The sequence below is a fragment of the Gasterosteus aculeatus genome, chromosome 1 (genome assembly GCF_964276395.1).
Source record: "Gasterosteus aculeatus chromosome 1, fGasAcu3.hap1.1, whole genome shotgun sequence".
Taxonomy (NCBI): Eukaryota; Metazoa; Chordata; class Actinopteri; order Perciformes; family Gasterosteidae; genus Gasterosteus; species Gasterosteus aculeatus.
In genome coordinates, this window is record NC_135688.1 from 13,197,655 (window position 1) to 13,219,154 (window position 21,500).

The 21,500-nt window shown below is 44.0% G+C and overlaps 1 protein-coding gene across 1 annotated transcript in view; it reads right to left on the minus strand.

Moving 5' to 3' along the window:
• Window positions 1-390: 390 nt before the first annotated feature.
• traf4a (tnf receptor-associated factor 4a) overlaps window positions 391-21,500 on the minus strand; it is a 28,912-nt gene continuing 7,802 nt past the window's right edge. The window contains exons 2-7 of the mRNA XM_040180138.2: window positions 8,562-8,613; window positions 6,529-6,633; window positions 6,230-6,391; window positions 5,119-5,280; window positions 4,298-4,453; window positions 391-3,390 (exon numbers count right to left, since the gene is read on the minus strand). Of these exons, the coding sequence (XP_040036072.1) occupies window positions 2,758-3,390; window positions 4,298-4,453; window positions 5,119-5,280; window positions 6,230-6,391; window positions 6,529-6,633; window positions 8,562-8,613 (1,270 nt within the window). The 3' untranslated portion in view covers window positions 391-2,757. The remainder of the gene's footprint in view (window positions 3,391-4,297; window positions 4,454-5,118; window positions 5,281-6,229; window positions 6,392-6,528; window positions 6,634-8,561; window positions 8,614-21,500) is intronic.

Genomic DNA, 21,500 nt, shown 5'->3' on the forward strand with positions numbered 1-21,500 from the left:
TTTACTTAAGTTGGTGAAATGGGAAAAAAAGGGTTGGCGTATGTTGAGTCATCAGATTGTATGTAAACTCAACTCGGTTACAGGTCGTGCACTGCACGCATCAACCTTTTACCTCTTCAAACCGAAGAGTTGAAAACAGCATCGCGGAGTACGAGTGTAGGATCGATAGCTTGACTTAAACTAGGGACTGAAAGCCAAGGTGATTTAAACCTGGCTGCTCAGATTTGACCGCTGTTCAGATTCTGACCCTTTAGAAAGTGTAAGTACAACACAAAATCAACAAAGTTAACCCTAACCCCTTAAAGACAATTCCAGAGCCATATGATATCATAACCAGGGCAACCTGTAGTTTAAGACTGCACAATATGAAACACAAATAGGTAAAACAACTATAATATATGGTATTTTATTTCAATTAAGAAAATGACAAGCACTCATCAATCAACATATTAAAACGTTTTTGCCATCTGTTCAAACTCACACGATGGCTCCTTAAAATAAATACTTTTAAGAGGAAATAATACAGACAGAATATGTGAGGCTCAAACCACAAGTACAAATTATCCATATGTCAAAAGAGACGAAAGGGTCTAAAATTCCCAAAGTCAACCCCGACTCTCCAACGAAAAGTGTTTGTATAAAACAGCAGAGTGTTTTTAAAAATACAGAGTCTTACAAAAAAGTTTTTTATCTTCTCACCTCTTTAAATCACTGTAAAATATCAGCTGGCATTATGACAAGAAATCAGGAGTTTTTTCATGTACAACAGAATGTGCTTCTGCATTTTTACAATTAGTATTCACATACGTCATGAGTATTACTGTATCACCAAAGTCCTCCACCGCTGTGATGGTGCTGTGATGGAGACTCCCTCCGATTGCTCCCCTGTCACATGTGGGTGCCGAGCGGAATAGGTAGACACCCCGGTGACCGTGGTAACGACCAAAGGTGTAGTCAGTTCCGAACCATCATTTCAAACAGTACACCACCCATACAGAGGCTTTGTAAAACAATACACTTCACAGCCAAGTGTTCGTGTATTTATAGGTTATTACCAACAGCGTTCACATTTTTCTGTATATAAAAAAACAACAACAAAAAAAACATTTTGACAATTAGTCAACTTTCAGACGGTCCAAAAAAAGAGACGAAATAGCCATCAACGGGAGAGGACTTCAAGAATACAGGTTACAGTACAAAAATGTGGTCCAGGTTGTAGCACATGAAGCATGCACGTGTTTATGTTGCCCTGCTCACCCCCAAAACCCTCATGCGAAGACATACTGTATAAAAAGGCCACATGGCTTTTTCTTCACTATTAAATGCAAGTTGTTGCCTCTTTGTCTGCTCTGCTCATCTTAAGACCGGCGAAAGGTGCATTTCTTCTTCCGTATTGGTGGAGTCCACAAGAGACACGCAGCCTCAAAGGGTCACTACAAAGTGTGTGTTTGGTACATGAGCATGCCCCTGAAGCTATTCACGACTGGGTCGCACTACTAACAAACACAAGTCACGGACAGCTACTGTAGAGGAGATAGATATGTAGCTTTAATGTTGTCAGGTAAAACACCTGTCCACTCAAAATAATTCAGTTAAATAGCTTGGTCGATCATGACAGTTTCCAACATTGGTCAGGCTTTTGTCAGTATTAAGAGAGGCAGGTTATATTTATTTTATTTGTTATAACTAATATTCTCAAGGAATAGTTTGACATTTTGGAAAATTTGTTTATTGGTTATTTTTGCTTTGTCGGAAGATAAATACCACTCTCCCGTTGTTTTTAAGAATCCTCTTTCCATAGCAGCCTAGCGGCTAGCCTAGCATTAGGACTGTGACCATGAGGCCTCGCATATTCTGGTTCTGATCAAAAACGTTTGTGTGGATTCAACAAATGACACATAAAGTGGATGATTAGTGAGCTTCGCGGATGCTGGTAGATGGATTGTTTTACATGTGGACAGAGCCACGCTGGCTGCTTCCCCTTGTTTGTCGTTTTTTTATGCTAAGCTAAGCTACATGGCTGCTGGTCACACAGATACGCGAGTGATATTGATCTTCTCAATCAACAGAACCAAAGTGTAATACCCTTCCTTTAAAACACAAAAATGACCAAGATTGAAGCTGCAAGTTTCTCACTAGAAAACATTGGTTTGATGTTTGTGTGTACACAGACTTCTTTCGGTTTCTTACCCAACAGCGTTGTGTTTGTTAACGGATCACTGGGGCTGTACTGTATAAGCACGTAAACAAAGGCGGTCGGGCTGGCGCATAAGTCTGCTCAGCTTTTACTCCAACAGCGAGTCTCTAACCAGAGTCTAACTTTCTCTCATCTCCCAAGTGCACTGGCTTAGTGAAGCCCTTCGCCGCCGTTGTTTTTTCATAACTCTTTAACATTTGTACTGCGGAAATAACAACAACAAAAATATAACTTAAGATAATCTCTCTAGGCACTGTTTGATTTCCAAGGCTTTTAGTTGTAGACTGTGATAAAAGGTCAGCAAACAGATTTAAAAAAAAAAAAATAATGAAAAGAAACACCAGGGAGTGATGGTTCTGCAGACCAAACAATTTCTCCTCTGTGATGCATCAAGGTCCTCCGAGTCAGCTCACGCAGCAGACGGACTCGCTCTGTGCTGGACAGGCCGTGAGGGTAGAAAGTATCTAAAGGGTAAAAGTTTTAGTTTCAAAGTTAAGCGTCACCCTCCTGTCTTCAACCTACGTTTCTCTTTTGTAAAAATTGTTAGCGAGTGTCAGATCTTAAGTCATTATCTTCTGGGGAATCTCTATAGAAGCCTTGATGAAGACGCAGTTGTCTCGGATGTAATTCCTCTTCTTGATCTCGTCGTGAGAGATGAACTTGGGGTAGCCGAAGCCCAGGGTGCTCTCGTCCAGCGAGTTGCGGCTGCTGCTGGGCTTCTGGAAGTTCTTCCAGTTGGGGTCGGGGTTGAAGGTCTCCGTGATGTGCTGGGGTTTGGAAAGCGATGGGTCGCTCTGGTCCAGGATGGAGAAAGTCACCTTGTAGGAGAAGGGCCACTCCAGCAAGCTGTCGTACTCTCCGGGTAACACGCGGATGTAGACGGAGAGGTGGGAGCCCTCGCCGCTCCCGTTGCCGTTCAGGAATGCCGACACCTGCAGCTTGTAGCCGTAGCGGTGAGTGTAGAAAGGCGGGCTGAAGAACTCGTGGTTGCTTCGGAGTTTGGCCTCCTGGAGTTTGCGCGAGTAGTCGCTGAGCTTCCAGATGAGAACCCCATCGTGACTGACGGACAACTCCTCCATCTCCCTCCGCAGCTCCAGGATCTCCTGCCGCTGACGCCCCACCAGGTTACACATCATAGTCAGGTGAGACTTAGTGGTGTCTTCCAGGTGACGGCCGATCGCCAGTTTGGGGCACTGAGAAATCAAAGAGACTAATTATTAAAAGGCTGTTGCGCGGTGAGCGGGTGAGCGTGTTAGTAACAACACATTTTGACCACATTGCACCCTTTGTTTTTATTTGCCTCAGGATTTTATAAAAAGTAGCTGCACCTGCAATGATATTGAGGGCATTTCTCACACTTTTAAGACAGTGCTTTACTTCAGCTTCCGAACTACCATTGAGTCTCGTGTGGTGCAAGTTTACAATACAGGATAGTGAGATAAAAGCAACACACTTGCAACTAGTTTCACTGCCCGAAGAATCTGGTAAACACTCATGAAAAACTATGATTATTTATAGTTCACCGCTTAAATGTTTGCATTTGGGCACAGGGTAAAGTCCTGCTCCCTCTTTGTAGCATTGTAAATGATGTGATGTGTCTCTCTTTTTATTTGCCTGAACTATGACTTTGAGATGAAGGGAATCTATACATAATACAGCAAAAATGTGTATTCTGTTTGTATATGTTCAGTTTAGTGTGCATTATCTGAATATGGTGTTTGTTTACGTCCACAAAATGTCATAGATATACAAAGATGTGGGTAATGTTATATTTGAAAGTCACTCTACTCCTGTGTGTTTTTGCTTTGCATCTATAAATGTTGTACATCAAGAGAATGCGGGGAGAGTATGCCGCTCATCTGTCGCATTTTCTATAATTTATGTCAGTTTTAAAAATAGGTGGAAACGCACTGTCAGAAGATAGTGTTGATCTCATTAAAATAGACCCTGCAGGCACAGTGCTGTATATTTCAAAAAGAAAAAAATCTGTTCTTTGCAAACAATGAGCAGAGACAAAAAAACTTATACTAATAAACTAATAAAACAGTTGCTTAACTAATAATGGAGTGTATAATCGTTTAAGGTTAAATGCTGTCTTACTCTGTGTTTGCAGCCAGCGTCTTTGAAGGGGCAGAGAACGAGCGCGCTGCCACAGTTGTCTTTGACATGGTTAGCCAGATCCTCGCGGGCGATGTTGGGCGTGCCACACTGGTTTGGGCACTGGACAGGAAACCGAGGGCAGTGGTACTGGTGGTTCTGTATAGGATAGGATGGTGTTAATGTGTCCACTGCCGTCCAACAGGGTGAGTAATAAGAACATATGCTGCACGGTGGGGTTGCAGATTAATCGTTGCACAACGGAGAATGTCCTTGAAAGTGAAACAAAAATACTTGTGGTATTAAAAATGAGGAACATGGATCGTGCAGCCTGAAGCCAGAGAAAATGTATGACCAAAACATGCAAATTTGGCAATCAACCACGCTGAACCAATAAACTGATTGATAATTGTTCTGGCTGCTTTCTCCTTTTTAAAAAAAATACATTCAACTTGATATATATTTGTGCTTTTTTATTCTTGGCTGGACAAAATATGCAAATTGATCACCAACTTTTTATATTTTACAGAAAAAAGAATGAATCAAACAAATAATCTGTGGATCAATTAATAATGAAAACATGTCTGCTACTAATTAGTTTTATTTTCAGTACTTTTCAATTTTTTTTTGATTGATTGAATATTTATTTAAACTATACAATGTGTGCCTAGTTTTGTCATGTATACCATGTATGACAAGTGCAACAATAAGGACATGGGTCCCATTTAAGACTTGACTCACTGACTTTGTCATGCCAAAATATGAAGTCATTACACAAAAACCAGGACGCGAGGTACAGGTGGTAAACCATGCGTGGAACTGACCTGGATTGTGTCGAACACAAATTCTTTGCCACAGTACTTGCAGGGCTGTGTGCGTTTGGGACACTCGGCCAAGCCGTGTTGGGACAGCAGACGGCGCATCATTCTCGCCCCACACTTGTTCTCACAGTAAACACTCTCCTGAGGACACACGCCCTGGTGGTTCTGGGTTTGGGAAGAAACACGTGATTACAATTTCAAGAAGGGTTGAGGGGTCAACACATGTAAAGTAGGTGCTACTGTCGGCACAAATGCAGTATATATGTGTTTTTTACAGCTCAAAACTGTATTTTAATTAAGCAATGAGGTACGAGAGGCTGTACTGACCAACAATGTAACAGTTCGAGGGGGTTTTCAATTTCATTTAAGGTTGACTGATAGAATGTATGATTAATCCAGAAATGTAAAAAGTAAGCCGGTGTGTCATGGAAATGTCAAGTACAAATATTATCTAAATACTAAAATCGGACAATTTTTTGATCAGGCATGAATCATTAAAGTATTTTGCCTGACTACCAACCATTCTGTGGTTGTAGCGGTATAGTATAGTAGTATGTGAGGATTTGCTGCTTTCCCCTATTTTATGTCACTAAAATGAATATATTTGGGTTTGGAGAGAAATCATCAAGGACCTTTGGAAATTAATATGAATCTCGTGATCTAAACAAACCATCCATCCATTGAAAAGGAATCTGCCGATGAATCATTAATAATTTTAAATAGTAAACATGTGTGAGTTATTCCAGCGTGAGAGCCAAAAGGTACATGAAGGTGTAACTGTGTGCAGAGGGGCGGCCACGGCGGGCCGGAGTAAACAGAGGAGGGGCGCTGGAAATGACAGAGGCGCTAGTGAGACTTTGCGCTACTTCAGCACGTTGGCTGAGGAAAAAACATTGAGCACGAGAGACCCACTCACTTTCCTTCTGCCAACACACGTGTTATTTCAACAGAGACCAAGCCGCGTGCATTAGTCTCTCCTGCAGCTTTAAACAGAGAGCTCTTTCACATGGACATGGAAATGATGTGGCGTCACTCTGAGTTGTTTACGTCGAGCTCCCGCTGAGTTGCCACAGGAAAGAAAAATAGTAAAAACAGGTTTGCTGTCGGCGTTTACCTCGTAGGCTTCGCCGGTGAACTCGCTGCCACAGAACTCGCACTTGACTTTGCGCTTGGGGCAGTCGTGCTGCAGGTGGTCGGGCAAGTCGCGGCGCGTCAGCTTGACGGAGCAGCGGTTGGGGCAGGGTATCACATTGAAGGCGCAGGTGGAGAAGTGGCCCTGAGGGGGAGACGCGCCCACATAAAACACACGCATGTTAGGAAAGTACATGAGTCAAGAGGCAGCAGATAATAATAAAAAATAAAAAAAACAGAAGATTGAGGGGAGACAGACGAGAGGGTGTCGAAGCTTCTCACCTGCAGCTGCTTCATCTGGCCGGTCCAGCGGCAGCCCTCCTCACTGTGGATGCAGCGGATGGGCAGAGCCAGGATCTGTTGCTCCAACTCTGGGTCTGGGTAGATCTGAGAGAAGATAAGCAGGACGAGGTCAGTGTAGCAGGTGGCAGGAGCGACCAGGCGATCAAATCAAAATGCTTCAGGTTTTGTATTTTTAACCTTTAAACGAACAAGAAAAATTGTGCAAGTGTCTGATCCTAACCCTGCTTTGAGCCTTTATGGTAAGCTGAGATAAACAAATCCTTCCATACTGCAGGTTAACACACACAGTTAAGATTTGTTCTTGGCTGGTGCCTGTCGGAAAAACCCGACAATGCTGAACCTTTATTATCTCAAGGAAAATCACCGTGCGGCATTATCAGCACTAAGTAGTGCGAATGGAAACTATCAATGAGGTGCAGATTTATGATATTGTAAACCCAATAATATGTTGGGCTACAGACACAAACACTTAATCTGTTGAGATCATCAAACTGCTGCAGTAATAGTTTATGGGTTTATGGGACCTTTGAGAGATTGGAGCAAAGGAAAAGCTAAATAATTATTGCTCCGCAGTCACTGAGCAATGAGGATGAGTCAGTTTTCTACCCAAACACCCCAAATCCTTCCCTACAGTACGCTGTCCTGGGGATTTACAGCTCTGCTTTGCATGTCCATCCCCCCGCGCTGTCACACCAGCAGAGGACTGGTCAAACAGGACAAGCCACTTCCTCAAAATGCCACCACAGCCCTCCAAACAAACAGCAGCTCAGTAAAAGTCCAACTGTGCTCGCGTGCCGCTGCACCGAAACCTGGGAGCCATCGCCTTGACATTTAAATCTTATTTGTAAAAATAATGTACAGTCAAACACTAAACTCGCTCACTCTTTAGCTGCTGTGTGTGTGGGGGGGGGGTAGATAGGCTTCTGTCAAGCTAAATGATTATATCAACCTGTTAAAAATAAACTAGAGACACAGATACAGTATATCGCACATTGGAGCAGATGTTTGACTAGCGGTACTTTGACAGTAGACGTTTTTGCTGCCATAATCACATTCTTTCAGCAAAGGCAAAGAGGGAGAAAAAAAATCCTCTAAAGCAAACTGAGACTCTCTCTCATTGTTCCAGTCTTGGAATCTGCAGGGAGATGGCAATGATGACCTTTTAATAACTCAGTCCCAGGCACGCCGGGGGGGTGGGGTTAAGCTCCTTGGAGCTCCAACTAGAGGGTTTATTCTGTCTGGTTTAGCAATTGTTAGTCGCAAACTACAAAAACTATTACTTCTACTAAGCAGCTGCAGCACAATCCTTTGACGGCAGCAGCGCTCTCGCGTTGCTTGAGCGAGGTTGTGTTTTGCGCATGTTGTCATGAATTAGGGAACGGACCAACATGTACGCATATGCAACATATAGAAATATATGATGTTGTAATATGTGTCTCTTAATAAGGATAGGGTCTGCTAAAAGGTTGTGTTGCCCCTTTACTGTGTCTACATAGTGTCCTTGTTAAACAAATGAATATATAAATAAAATGGCCATAGGAATGGAAATGCCCATCTGTTGGTTAGTCCATATTTTTAGGAGCGGACAGAAATATCTCTACAACTACTGGATGGATTAATATTCAATTTTCTGCAAATATTCATGATCTGCAGAGGGTTAATCCTATTCACTCTGGTTATCCTCTGATCTTTTCGGTAGTGCCATCATGACGCTGTGTCTTATGTGTTTTCGTATTAAGTGTCTCAACAGCTACTAGATGGATTGACATTCAAGTCGGCACAAACGTTCATGTTCCTGGGTCAACATTTTAATTTGCCCTATACTTTTATTATGTAATTATCCGCAAAACGTCTCAACAACCTCAGCTATAGTTTGTGTGTTTTCCACCCTTGGATGGTAAACATCTACCTGCTCAACATGAGTTAGTATTGTCACAGAGCGCAAAGCACCACTGTGTCACATTTTAGTCTTATGTTTTATCACATGGGTATTGTGAGAGTGGTAATCATACCTTGGCATAGTCCAACGGCAGCTGGTCCTCCGGACACTTGAAGACCCCCTCACTGCAACAAAACAACAGAAGAGCTTCGTTAATAGTAGAATCACTAAAAAAGAGATGACTGGATACAGAACTGTTCAAAAAGAATGATTGAGGGATTGAGGAGATCTGTGGCTCTCAGCGGAGACAACTACTGTAATGGTCTGTAAGAGCGCCACAGCATTGACTTTAGCCTGTTTTTGTCTCTCCATCCACTCTCAAAACGAACCGGCCTCTGACTCATCACTCTGTCTGACGTAAACACACAATCCCATCTACACACACCGCACAATAAAGTCACATCTTTGAGATTCTGTCTTCAACAACATTGACTGTTTCATTCTCTCCCCCTCGGAGGAAACGTCTTACAGATTTATAGTACAACACACAGACCAAAATATGCTCTATTTATGATGCATATATAAATGATGACTTTACATCTACAATTATACATTCTCTCACAGCTGCGATTGAGTGTTACATTTTGCCCTCGCTATGCAGTCGAGACGAGAATAAAGCAGCGTTGGCCCTGCTTTCATGCTGAAGGCTCTTCCTCAGGAAAAAAGTCCTAATTTGCTGATTCGCTAACACTTTATTTCAGGCCCCCCCTCCCAACACACATTTTTGTGGCGCCACAGTGGAGTCCTCACTCGTCTGTTTGAGGGCCAGACGAGCGAGCGCCGCGGCTCATTAGGACATCCCTATTATATCCTGATGTCGTAATGAAATATTCACACTGGTAAATAATGGAGGCAGCAGCCACATGGGGGGAGCTGCTACACATCATCTAAGCTCGCACCCACCCAGACACACAAAGGTTGCTTAAAAAGAAACACACAAAAGGCGGATCTCTTGAGATGTCAGCGGCGTCATGACTGTCTGGAGCGCTCCCGCTGTTTCTGGAGGCGAGATGCTCTCACAGCTGATTGTCTCATTTCAACATTCATTAGTTCCACCTTCTCCAATACGCTGCTCGTTTTATGTTTTGTGTTTGTAAACCCCTTTGCTTTGTGATCTGTTGATCACGAAAAAGAAGAACAGAATATTTTGCTTTAAAGATGCAACTTTGTGACTGTGGGAAACTGGAAGGCGTTTTTACCAACAGATTGGTTGCTTAAATCGGCTGATAAGGCAAAAACTTTTAGCTGCAGCCCCAGTGTTTGTTTGTTTTTCAATCTAGTGAAAATTGCGACAACAAAGATGCACAGCATTGTGCTTTTGATCAAAAGTCACTTGCCCTGAAGCTTGATCTGACCTACCGTGCAAAGAGGCCTTTGGTAACCCTGGCCATGACTAAATTATGTTAAAACTAATTAAGGAACAACAGTGCGCAAACGTCCACCAATTCTCTCCCGGCGCTTCAATGTGTTTGGCTGCAGTGTCACGTGACCGCGCGGCTCCCAGAGGCACAGCGGCATGTGACAGGACGGGAGTGCACTTTGCTCCGTCTACCCAGCTGCTATGAAACAAGGGAGCGTGCTGCCGGGGGGGAGGGTGCGGGTGACAGAGGTTAGGCCTCAGTGGGAGGGTTGATGAAAAAAAGGGGGTGGAGAGGGAAGGGGAGGGGCTGGGGAAGGGGGAGGGGGTTAATGCATGACGAGACAGCAGTAATACTCCATTAGGGTCACTGCGCCTGCATGAGAGCTGGAGTCCAATTAAACAAGCCACAGAGGACTGTAAAAGAGGGTCAATCGATTAGAGGCTAGAACCGCCCAGTCAGCATCTCACGCGCAGTGTGAAACCATTTACAGCGCTCATCGCCCGGCGCCCGCGACTCCTCCGGAAGTGTAGAGAGCACCGTGACCACATGCGAGAGGAGATGGGAAGCGACAGGCACTCAACTCCGGACAGTGGGACGGCCGGAGGCTCCCGTCCGACTCGCCCCCCCCCGTATCTGACACACAGAGAGGCAGACAGGCGAAAAGAGCCGAGTCACAGGCTGTCAGGACGATTCCTCCCGCGGTCGCAAAGAAGCTCCCGCAGCCACACATTCTGGCGGTGGGGCCCCACTGCTGATAATGCCGCTTGAGTCTCCTGGTCGCTCGTGAGTCCAACTCTCTGCCGCTTTGTGACAGCACATTAGCAGCGAAAGGTTCGGCCGATGTGCAGCTCCAGTTCAATTACATCCATCTTCTCTGACTGCTGAGGGCTTTCGAGAAGAGACGGGAAAGCAGCATGACCAAAAACACTGAAGATGACAAATAGGGATCCATAATGAATACTGGAAGCCCAACAGAATGCGTGGCATTTTTACACCAGGTTCTTTGTATCAGCTAATGCAGTCATTGAAGGAGAAACGTGTATGCTTCACATACACATCTTTGGAGGAGGGGAACTTGCACCTCACGAACAGCCGGGCTTTTTTTATACCGACGGGTGTTTGTTTCCGACCGCGGTTCACACCCTTGTCAGGGAAAATCCAGGGTGCGAGGCCGATAAACAAGTGTTTCAGGGTCACGTCGGGATGTCACTGGGGAGCGGCTTAAGACCGGTCAGCAGACTGACTATAATACAATCACCTCATTAAAATTTCATCGCGCCCCCTCTGTCTGCACGTACTGCCGAGAGCAGCCGAGGCTCCCCAGCTGCTCTGCTGCAGAGACGATCGTGTTTAAATCACCTCAGATTCACTGTCAGACAATGGCGCGCACACATTATCCCTTTGTGTTTGCATTCAAACCCTCTGCAGGTGAAATACACCCACTAGTCAAACCCTTCCTCTCCTCTTTTTGCCCCATCCGCCCAAATCTCCTTTTCAGGCCCAGATTAAACAGCCGTCCATTCATCCGGGCGGTACCACAAGGACAGCCGTCACAACGTGCTGCGTCACTCCGCGCGCGCGCCTCCCGACAGGCAGACGGTGAGAAGTACAAATCGCTCAGGTTTAATCTCACCGGAGCGGAGGGTTTATTTTTTTTTTCAAACGGCGGCGAACAGTGCGGGCCGCACGGAGCGAGCGTCGCTGGGGACGGTGACCTTGAAAGCGGTTCTATATTAACTAACTGAGGGACTCCTAAACAAACCGCGCTGTGTTTGCCATCGTAGAGGGCAGGGCTGTGGAGACATGCTAAACAAACCAGATGGAAAGCATGGGGCCGTTGGAGGGGACAAGTCTGTGGCACATTAACACGCCAAACAGACCTCTGTCTCATGAGGTATTTTCTCAGATAGAATCAAGGACCCTCGTCTGAACTGCCTGCCTGCTCCCACTGGAGCTCACCACCAGCTTTTATGTTGATCCTTGCTCTAAGACCTTTTTGTCTCTTCAAGTTATGGCCTGGATTAACATTAATATGCACAAACAAAATCTTGAATTCCACCAGAGTCCTCTGTTTGGACTGTCGAGCTCACGGAGGAAACTAGACTCCTCGATTCTTCAGTCAGGAAGTTGAAGAGAAAAAAGGAATATAGTTTTATTTCATATAGAGTTACTATAATCCCCCCAAATCCATCGTGTTTTCAGTTTGTGTGTTTAAGACTCAGTCCAGTCATGACTTCTTTCTTTTGAGCCTCTGAATGTGAACTATATAGAGACATTGCACAGTGATATTCTTTCACCGTATCTTTCTATCAATTAATCTTGAAGTTTTGGCAAGAAAATGTTTTATTACTGAAAATATCGCATTTTTCAGCTTCTCAAATGCTTTCCCTTGGCTTACATTATAGTTTGGATGTAGTTTTTTTGTTAATCTATCAATCACAGGGTGTTTTTTCTTTATTTATTATTCGCTGACGCCCTACATTTGGGGTTTATGGGGACATGCCAAAGAAATTCAGCAACACCTTTAAAATGAGTGAGGTTCAGACGTGCTGTTAGGCTGATTAAGTTTCCTTTGGGCAGAGCTAGCTGTTTCCCCGTTTCCTGTTTTCTTTATGCTATGCTAAGTTAAGCACTTGCTGGCTGCAGCTTCATATTTACTGGATACCAATTCCACTCACTTTTATTCTCTGCCCTCAAAGTAAACTCAAAGTAGACCAATTAAACAGGCATATAGTCAAAGTAAGCAGTAAGCAGCAAGTACTGATATTAAATGATGAACTATGTGAGACTGGACAGCTTCTGACACTTTACAGAAACTTCCCAAAGGGGAAACTAATGTCTTCTCCACAGATTTAATATATTATTTTTATGTTTTTCAGCGGTCTCTGAAGCTGTCTCACCGCAACACCACACTTTGCTGTCATTTTTTACATATGAAAATTAGGAATCTGTCAGGGATTTTTTTTGTTGCTCAGAGGACCAACATAATTAGCATACTGTCATCTTTCTGTATATATATATTTACATTTTGTCATTTGCAAAATTCGGGCTGTGTTACATCTTAAACCAACTGACAGTCCGTCATTGAACCTACACGTTCTTGCTACCTGGACTTTAAAGCTGCAGAAGTTGTTTTCAGCGTGCAGACGCCCTTCCTCTCATCCTCTATAGCTGGATTAACTTGAGCAGTCTGTGCCGACTAAAGTGGCTCCCAAACGGGGTCGAGTGACGGGGGCCGAGGCCGGGTGGCGTTTCCACTGCTGCAACCTGATACGACGCGAGCGCAGAGCTCCCTTCGCCCACGGCTGATTTGGCTCTTGTTTGTCTGCAGCGGGAGGAGCGGCTCCTACTTTCACAGAGAGTGATGACAAAGGTGGATCGACTGGTCCGTCTCAGGCTTTCTGTGTGGGACTTTCACAGAGTGGTGCCCCGACAGCATCTTGTGTGGGATTTAATGCCGACAGGATAAGCTGTCTATACCTGTGGTTTTCAAGGATACACGATATTGTGTAAAAAGACTCTGAAGTTTGAGACAAACAAATATCTACCTCTAAATTCATCAAAAGGTCCATAACAATGGCTAACATGCTGTAGAAAACTACCATTATTCCAATTTTGGCAAGGAGATGAAATGACTTCAACTTCAATATAAACTATGTTTATAATTCCAACATTCTCTGGTTTAAGCTTAACTTACATGTTGAATATCGTAGTTGTATATCAGTAATATTTATATTAAGCAAACTGATGATGTCACTTGGGCTCTAGAGAAACCCTTTTTTTAAAGCTTTCTAATGTTACATTGCCCTTAAGATTGATCAATTAATGTTGAAGATAATCAGCAGATTAATTGTTAATGAAAATCATTTTGAGAAAGATACATAATTCAAACTCAAAATCTGGTGGTCAGACAAAACAGATGCAAGAGAGAGAGACAAGCATCCACTATGATTTTTCAGCACCCAGCAAAGCCGTTTGGCCAGTTAAACACTAGATACTTACTGTAAATCCTCTTTTCTGTTTAATGGGACTGGTATAACCTGCTGCCCTTCCTGCAATTTTATTAATATTTAAAGAGGTCATCTGTGTGCTTAACCTCGTTCCAGTCTGCTCTTTCCTTACTTTGTAAAGTAAAGTGTCATTATTTAATAACCAAATAGTGGATGTAGTAATGCAGTGTTGCATAAGCATCTAATGGTTAGTACGTTTTAGTGAAATCCAAGGCTTTGTTCATTTGAGGAATTCTGAAAATGCCTTAAAAACCACTTTCACAGTAAGATTCTCGATGAATGGCAGGAACCTATTTGTCGAGTTTAGTAGACGCTTGTCCAGAATATGACACCTGTACAATCCCATTCAGCTTTCTTTGCGGGTCCCTGCAGCCCCTGGCAGCTGTTTCATATGAAGTAACAATGGCTGAGAGCCTGCAGGTCACGGTCATCAACAAGGTAGAAAGAAACATCTGACCGCTTTTCAGTGGTGATAACACTTATTCAAATAAATCCAGCAGGGCTTAACTAGTGTGCAGTGAAAAAATTCTGTTCCTTATACAGACTGATACTATTTTTTAGTGATGCTTTGCCACGGCAGGAAGAAATGATGCAAGTGGAAGAAAAGCACTACTACAAGTGTGTGTGTGTGTGTGTGTGTGTGTGTGTGTGTGTGTGTGTGTGTGTGTGTGTGTGGATGTCTGGCCTCTTTCCCTGGCTTCATCTCCAGCACCCCATGTAACACACTCACTAGGACAACATTTAGACCAAGAAAAAAACTCAAATTATCCTCATGTTTTTTTTATGAACTATATTTACTTCTACTACTACTAAGAAAGCATACAAGGATGCTTTTGTTTCCTCTCTTTTGTGTGACATCCTTATTTGCAGAGATCATTTTACAAACAGTAGATGGCGACGGTTCGGACACCTGAGGCCATGCCTGCTCAATCCGTCAGTACTTATGTAATGATATTCACTTCTCCTCGCAGTTCACCTCATCGTTCTGACATTTTTGAGCACAAGCCATCTGTGAGCAAGTTCACACAGCTGTGGAGCGTCCAAAGGTTAACAAATTCTCAGTTTGTTTTTCCCAAATGTCAACTTTGCAGTGGCACTGGCAGAAGATAAAGAGTACTCCTAAATTATAATCTACGTTGTAGCCGGATTTACATTTTAACCCGACTACAACACAACATTTTTGTGAATAACTTTTAGTTTAAGAGAAATTATAATCCCGGACAGTCTCATGACAAAAACATATTCGGGATTTGAATATTTAGTTTATATTAATCACATTTCCTTTTTACTTGTTTACATGTATGCAATTGTTTAAATCTAGTTTTTATACTTTGTATATTTGCATTCAAACTATTTACTGCAACAGAACAACTTCTCTTCAGAATAAAACAAAAAGCTCAACGAAGCAGGGGAGGCAAAATCCGACAGTCAGTTTGAATGTGTTGACTCATGGAGCTGCCAGCGGTTCAGCTGAGAGAACTCCGTGTTATGATACCGAAGCGTAAAGGAAGGAGCCACCTGCCAGAGAACAAGCCGGCTACAAAGACAGATCGAAAAACGAAGGAAGGAGGGATGGATGAATGGACGGATGGATGGAGGGTCGGAGGGAGGAGGAGCAGAGCCATCTGCAGGGTGAGCACAAGCCCGCAAGACGCCTTAATCCATCCTTAAGTGTGTGAGGACGGGAGGCAGCGCTTAGAAGTATTTATAATCCCCCCGCACTGTCTCCTTCCATCAGTGTGATCGGGCTTTGACATGGAGTCTTCTATCAGACGGTTACAACATGAAATGCTAATCCAGCTCGTTTTAGTTTGCCTCTGTTGACTTCCTCTTAACTTGCATGTGTGATATTATGAACAGGCATAGTTTGGCATTTTGGGAAATCAATTATTTGCTGTGTTTCAGGGAGTTAGATGAGCTGATTGATCACTCTTAAATGTGTGCGCTTAGCTTAGTTTAGCAAAGGACAGGAACAGGCCCTAACAGATTAAACAAAAGCGACATCATTTGTTTATTAGTGAGATTTGGAGGCGCTGAAGCTTTAATAGAGAAAGGCCTTTTCCAACTCTGTCTGCTAAACTACGCTAAATGTCGGGCTGCAGCTTGACAGAAAATAAATTAACTACTTTTATCGAAATGTAAAACAATTACTTTACCGCCCTGTCAAAAAAAAACTAAAACGCGAATGTCATGGAATGTTGAAGGATGTTTGGTTTCCCTGGTCGATTTCATCCCCTATATTAAACGCTGCATGCAAGAGGTGCAGGGAAATCAATCCACTTTCATTAACTGCTGCTGATCGGGGTGCAGAACGGTGGCGGTGGGGGCTGGAGGGAGAAGTGTCCTATCAATTGTATTGGGAGATGAGCTCATGCATGCAATGCAGTGGATTCGTCCTCACCCACACAGCGACAAAAAAAAAAGAAAAAGAGAGACCACCATAACGGAGGCGTCCCCACATTCACGAGGGCCTGCACTGCGTACATGAAAGGAAAGGAGGGCTTGAAAGGAGATGCGTTACGTTTGATCTGGTTGAAGGGCGGTTTGTGGAGGGGCCGAGTGGGTGGAGGATTGCGCGTGGAGATCAATGAAAGTCCTGAGCTTTAACATGTCGCACATGTGAGAAGGACCTACTGGTCTGTGAAAAAGTGCTAAAAGCCCTTACAAGGTTGCAGCACGTGTGAAAAAACCCCACTTTCCATTTTACTACCCACTGGCGCGACATTTGCGAAAAAACTGTTCGCCAACTCGGACCGAGTGGAAGCAGTGACATGCTATAAATGACTCCTGACGTGCGGGAATTTTAGCTGTTTTAATCACAGATGGCTGGTCTAATTTTAGCTCAGCTTCAGAGGACAGATTTCTGCTGAAAAGGGCGATGGCGGCTGGCTTGGAGGAGCTGCGACGCTGCCTGGCTAATCCCGTGGAATGCCTGCACAGGACGGAGGAGCTCGCAGATTGCCACGGCATTGCCCGGCCTGTTGAAAAGGGAGAGCTGGCTGCCAACTGTATGCATATGGCGCTGGAGGAACGGCATTAATGATTCAGCTATTGGAGTCGCCGGCATTAAACCGCAGCCCTAATGCAGATTAACTGTGAAAGCAGCAGTGCGCAAAGGCCCCTAAGCTGCAAAAATGCATTTTCAGTCAGAGGCCTGTGTAGATGCCACAGTAGTAGCCTTAAAAGTGTCATTCAGAAAACAGAAAGTGGCTAATGTGCAGGTGTTTGGTGTGATTTCTTAATTTGTTTATTAAAAACTTAAAGCAAGCTGGACAACTTGAAAATGGTGCTTATTTGCTTTCGTGCTAAGCAACTGTTGAGCTTAATTATCTTAGAATAAATGGGAGAAAAGGGGAAACAGCATAGCTGGCACTCCGAAGGTAACAAAATCCCCACTTCATACGTTGTTTGTTTAATCCATACAAAAAGCTGTTTCCGGTCGTTATGCTTACCGGCTGCTAGCTGTAACGTTACAGCTTAATGTCTAGAACAGCTACCAAAGCCGTGTTGTTCTTATCTAACTGTGGCCAGAAGGAGGCATTTTATATGGGATTTTTTTAACTGATGTGTTGCGGATTGGCAAACAATGTGACAGATGGTTGATAGCGATAGTGATGTCCCATCGTGGAGTTTGATGGCGGGAACGTTTTTGTTCAAGCATCCAGAGCAGAAATGCATTTATGAAATATGAAACCGCAAAAACCCACCAGGCGTTTGTGTTAAGAAAAAAGGATTTAACTTCCAAAGCTTTCATGCTGCTTTAACCGATTAAGACGTCATGTGTGCAGTCATCCAACAGCAGGATAAATTGCAAGCCATTTCCTAAATTAAGTGTGGATTTCAGTGTGAATTAACTGCTGAAATTCCTTTTTTTGTCAAGACGGTCTCGTGTCCCGTGGAAGAATGCAGAGGAATATGCCAATGGCTTGTTAGCTGGTTCGAACGTCTCATTATTCCTGCGTAACGACCTCGTGATGCTCTCTGTAGGGTTTGTTTTACGACTTTCAAAACCACCAAGATCTGTCTCACTCAAGCCAAAGGCCAAGAGGGAGGGTTTCTCTATAAAGAGCACTTACCCTGCTGTTGGCCACCAGAGGAAAAGCATCAATCAGAGGCCACTTGGAGGTAAAGTTTTACGATTTAGCAGCACCTTTAGACACATGAGCTCATGGCCCCAGAAGCGTAAAAAGGATGAGCGGCTGCTTTGCATGGATTTAACAGGAATCAAGTTTATAGCAATTTGCAATCACTTCACTTCACTAGTTTATTGAGTTCGGTCTCAATGCCAAAAACCCAAACAACAGACGAACACTAGAGTGGATTTTGTTGTAATATGTTAATCTGCTTCATGCCCCTGAGTCTCAGTGAGGCACTGCTCTCATCACCCTTCAATTAAAACAATTATTTTATTGTAAAGTGATCACTTCTCTGAAAATATGTTTATTGTAAACAACTAAAGGGGAGAAAAATACATAGAAACAGAACAGTAACTTATATCAAGTCCAGCAAGGCAGGTTTGTAACTCCTAATTTTCAGCATTAAGGCAGCAGGTGGTCAGTGCATATAATCCCTCCAATAAGGAACATCTTACGGGCAGATCTTCTACTCAACCCGCACCTGTTCACCTCATGCACCACAGAAGGAAATGTAAGAACCTGCAATCACGGCTACAAGTTACCTGGTGTAATCCGCTTCACAAAATTGAGTTAAATGAACATAAAACTCCATTTTGTATTTATAAAATACATTTTTCTTTGCAACTATCCACCATTGGTTGGATCTTTGAACACCGACTCTGTTAGGAAAGAAAAGAGCAGGTCAGCATTTTTCAACCATTCACAAGTACTCGCACACCTCTCGAGCTGACCTGCTTTCCGTGCATAAGATAGCCGATGTGGGCAAATCGTATCAGATTTACGTGGGAGTTATTTTAGTCCGATTAGAAGAACAAAATAAGTCGAACGCCCTCTGTGACACATAGTTACCTGAAGGTGGAGTCTAATCTTACAGTAGCGGTGTGAAAATGTGCTTTAAGTGTCGACACAATGACTCATGGATTGTTTTAGAAGTTGTGAAACTGATAAGCACATTGGATTTCACATCACTTGAACTTAACCAGGTCACAGTGAACCGAAGACAGAATGGAGATGGGATAATTATTTGGATCCCCCCCCCCTGTCGAAGTCTGTGACCTGCTTCACTGTGATCCACCGTTATCACAGCTGAGTGTGGGAAGCGCAGCCATGAGTCTGATGTTTCATGAATCACTTGCGTTCCTCTCGGGCAGAAAAAATAACTCTCGTATCCTCTTAACCTCGTCTTTCTTCTTCAACGCTCTTCACCTTAAAAAACTATTCAAATTGGCAGCTCGCTTCCCTCTCACATTTCCTAAAAGAGAACAGTTACATAATGTGAATTTCTTCTTTTGGTGCCATTGAACCACTCGCAGAAAAAACGCTGCGTTTCCCGATTTGTCAGTCAGCTGATTCGGGCCCGTGCACAGCGCACATACGTGACAGTGACAATTTTAGGTCCTGTGCTTTTGTGTCCATGGTAACTGGGAAGGAAGGTGAGGGCTTTTTAGGTATGTGTGTGTGTGTGTGTGTGTGTGCAAATGTGCGTGTGCGTGTGTGGGTTTGTGAGGGAGGGAGCCAGACGGTTTGCAGACGGCGAGAGACGGACATTAGAGGCACTAATTAACAATAAAACAAACAACCACTGCTCCCAGTATCAGCTGCGATCTCGTGTACGTACAGTAGATTGTAGCGAAACAGAAAAACAACTCCTGGCGTGTAGATGCTCTCCTCAGCTCGGAGCTGCTTCGTCCACTTCCCTGCTTTGTGGAGGCAATGTCTTTGTTCAGCGAGGCGAAGAGCTGACGTCAAATCGCCTCCTTTGTTTCAGAACGCCTCGGCTACATTGAATGAATTCTTCAACATGCTCCTGTTGCTCGGAGCAACAATGAGATAAATTACAAAGTATTTCAATCAGCGCACAGGAGGGCGGGAAAGGAAACAAAAGAGGAATTAGCAACAAATTGAGATGTCACATATTTCTGTGAGCATCACTCACTTATTTGTTTCATTATTGTTCAATTTTGCAGTATGTTTCTTCTGCTTTTCCTTCTCTAATTTAGTACATAATTGACTAATTGAAAATGGACTTTTGGTTGGACAAATGGGACCATTCGTAGAAGCAAATCTGTCTTCCTCTTAATTTGCTTTGAGTGGCTGAGAAAGTCTAGAAAACAAGCGCTCCCCCACCCCGAGCGAGTTGACCGATTGATCCATCTGGACATGCGCCTGACAGAGCGACTTCCTGTGCGGCGCTCCGTGGGATCAATAGTTGGCTTGTGCAGAGGAAGGACGACGTTGGTTCAGAGCATTACCGTGTTGACATATGTGAGAATGAGCTGCGAGACAACACAAGGGAGTCAGTGTACTTCACAGTCATTGAGCTGTTTGGTTAGAAAGGACCACCGCGGTAAACAGCCCAGCCGCCGAGAGGAAGGTAGAAGAGTCTTGGCAGGAAGGAAGCGGAAAGGCAACTGGACAATGACCTTAACATTGACTCGGCCCCTGTGGATAAATGACGATAATTCAGAGTGTTGGCTTCAAGCGAAGGGCTCAACTGCTCTGCCGACACCTGTTCGGCTCCACAGAGGAGCCTTTCACTGAGGACAGGTGCCTCGGCGAGCGAGACCCCCCCAGACCCCCGCCCCCCACTTCCCCGGGCCCTCCGCTCCGGCCCAGCTGCTCTCCTTTCAGACCTCAGAATCAGATTCCTCAAATGCCGGCCTGTCAGCTCAGCAACCACTTCAGTTTGACTTTAAATTCAAGAGAAGTTAAGTCATGACTTTCTAAGTGTGGGGGGTAGTAACTGTTCATCATTGTAACACTTAATCCTCAAATAACAATTCATCATTTAAAATATATTAATAAAAAATAAAAAAATTGCACTAATAGTGAACCCCAAAACATACAATTGCCATATAAGAAAGAAAAAGCCAGTTCACACATTGCTGAAACAACGGAATGTTTTTGTGTAATAAAATGACATAAAAAGTTAACTGATGATTAAAGTAGATGCCAATTAAGTTTGCGTTGAATCGACAAAAATCAAATGATGTCTGAGTCTCCCGTTTTGGAAAGTCAGTTATGCCCAAATATTTTATGCAAATGAGGAAAAACCGTCCTTTTGGAAGGATCCCTGTGGGAGCTTGAACACGTGTGTGCTGCTGTGTGCCCATTGACACAGTCGGCGTTGCGGCTGGTTCACTGACCTGTGCACAATACAAACGATGATTGGTTGGAGGGGTCCGTTAGTAGCATCGCGAGTAAAGCGCAGGTGAGGATTGAGCAACGAAATGGTTTTGGTATCTCATGCATGTTCTGCAGTTAAACACCCCAACTACGTAGCGTGAGGGTCACGCGCTCTGTGGGGAAAAGAGAGCATGCGTGTTTTTATGACAACCGTACCTTCATCTCAGCCGTTTCAAATAGCGTGCATACCCCGGCGTGTGTAAGCACCGGCCATGCTTCCCAGATCTGAGCCAACTGGCTGCAGTCCAGCAGCATCATCAGCAGCGCGGCGGCGGCGGCAGCAGGGCCGGGTTTGGCGGCTTGGTCCCAGCATGCTCGC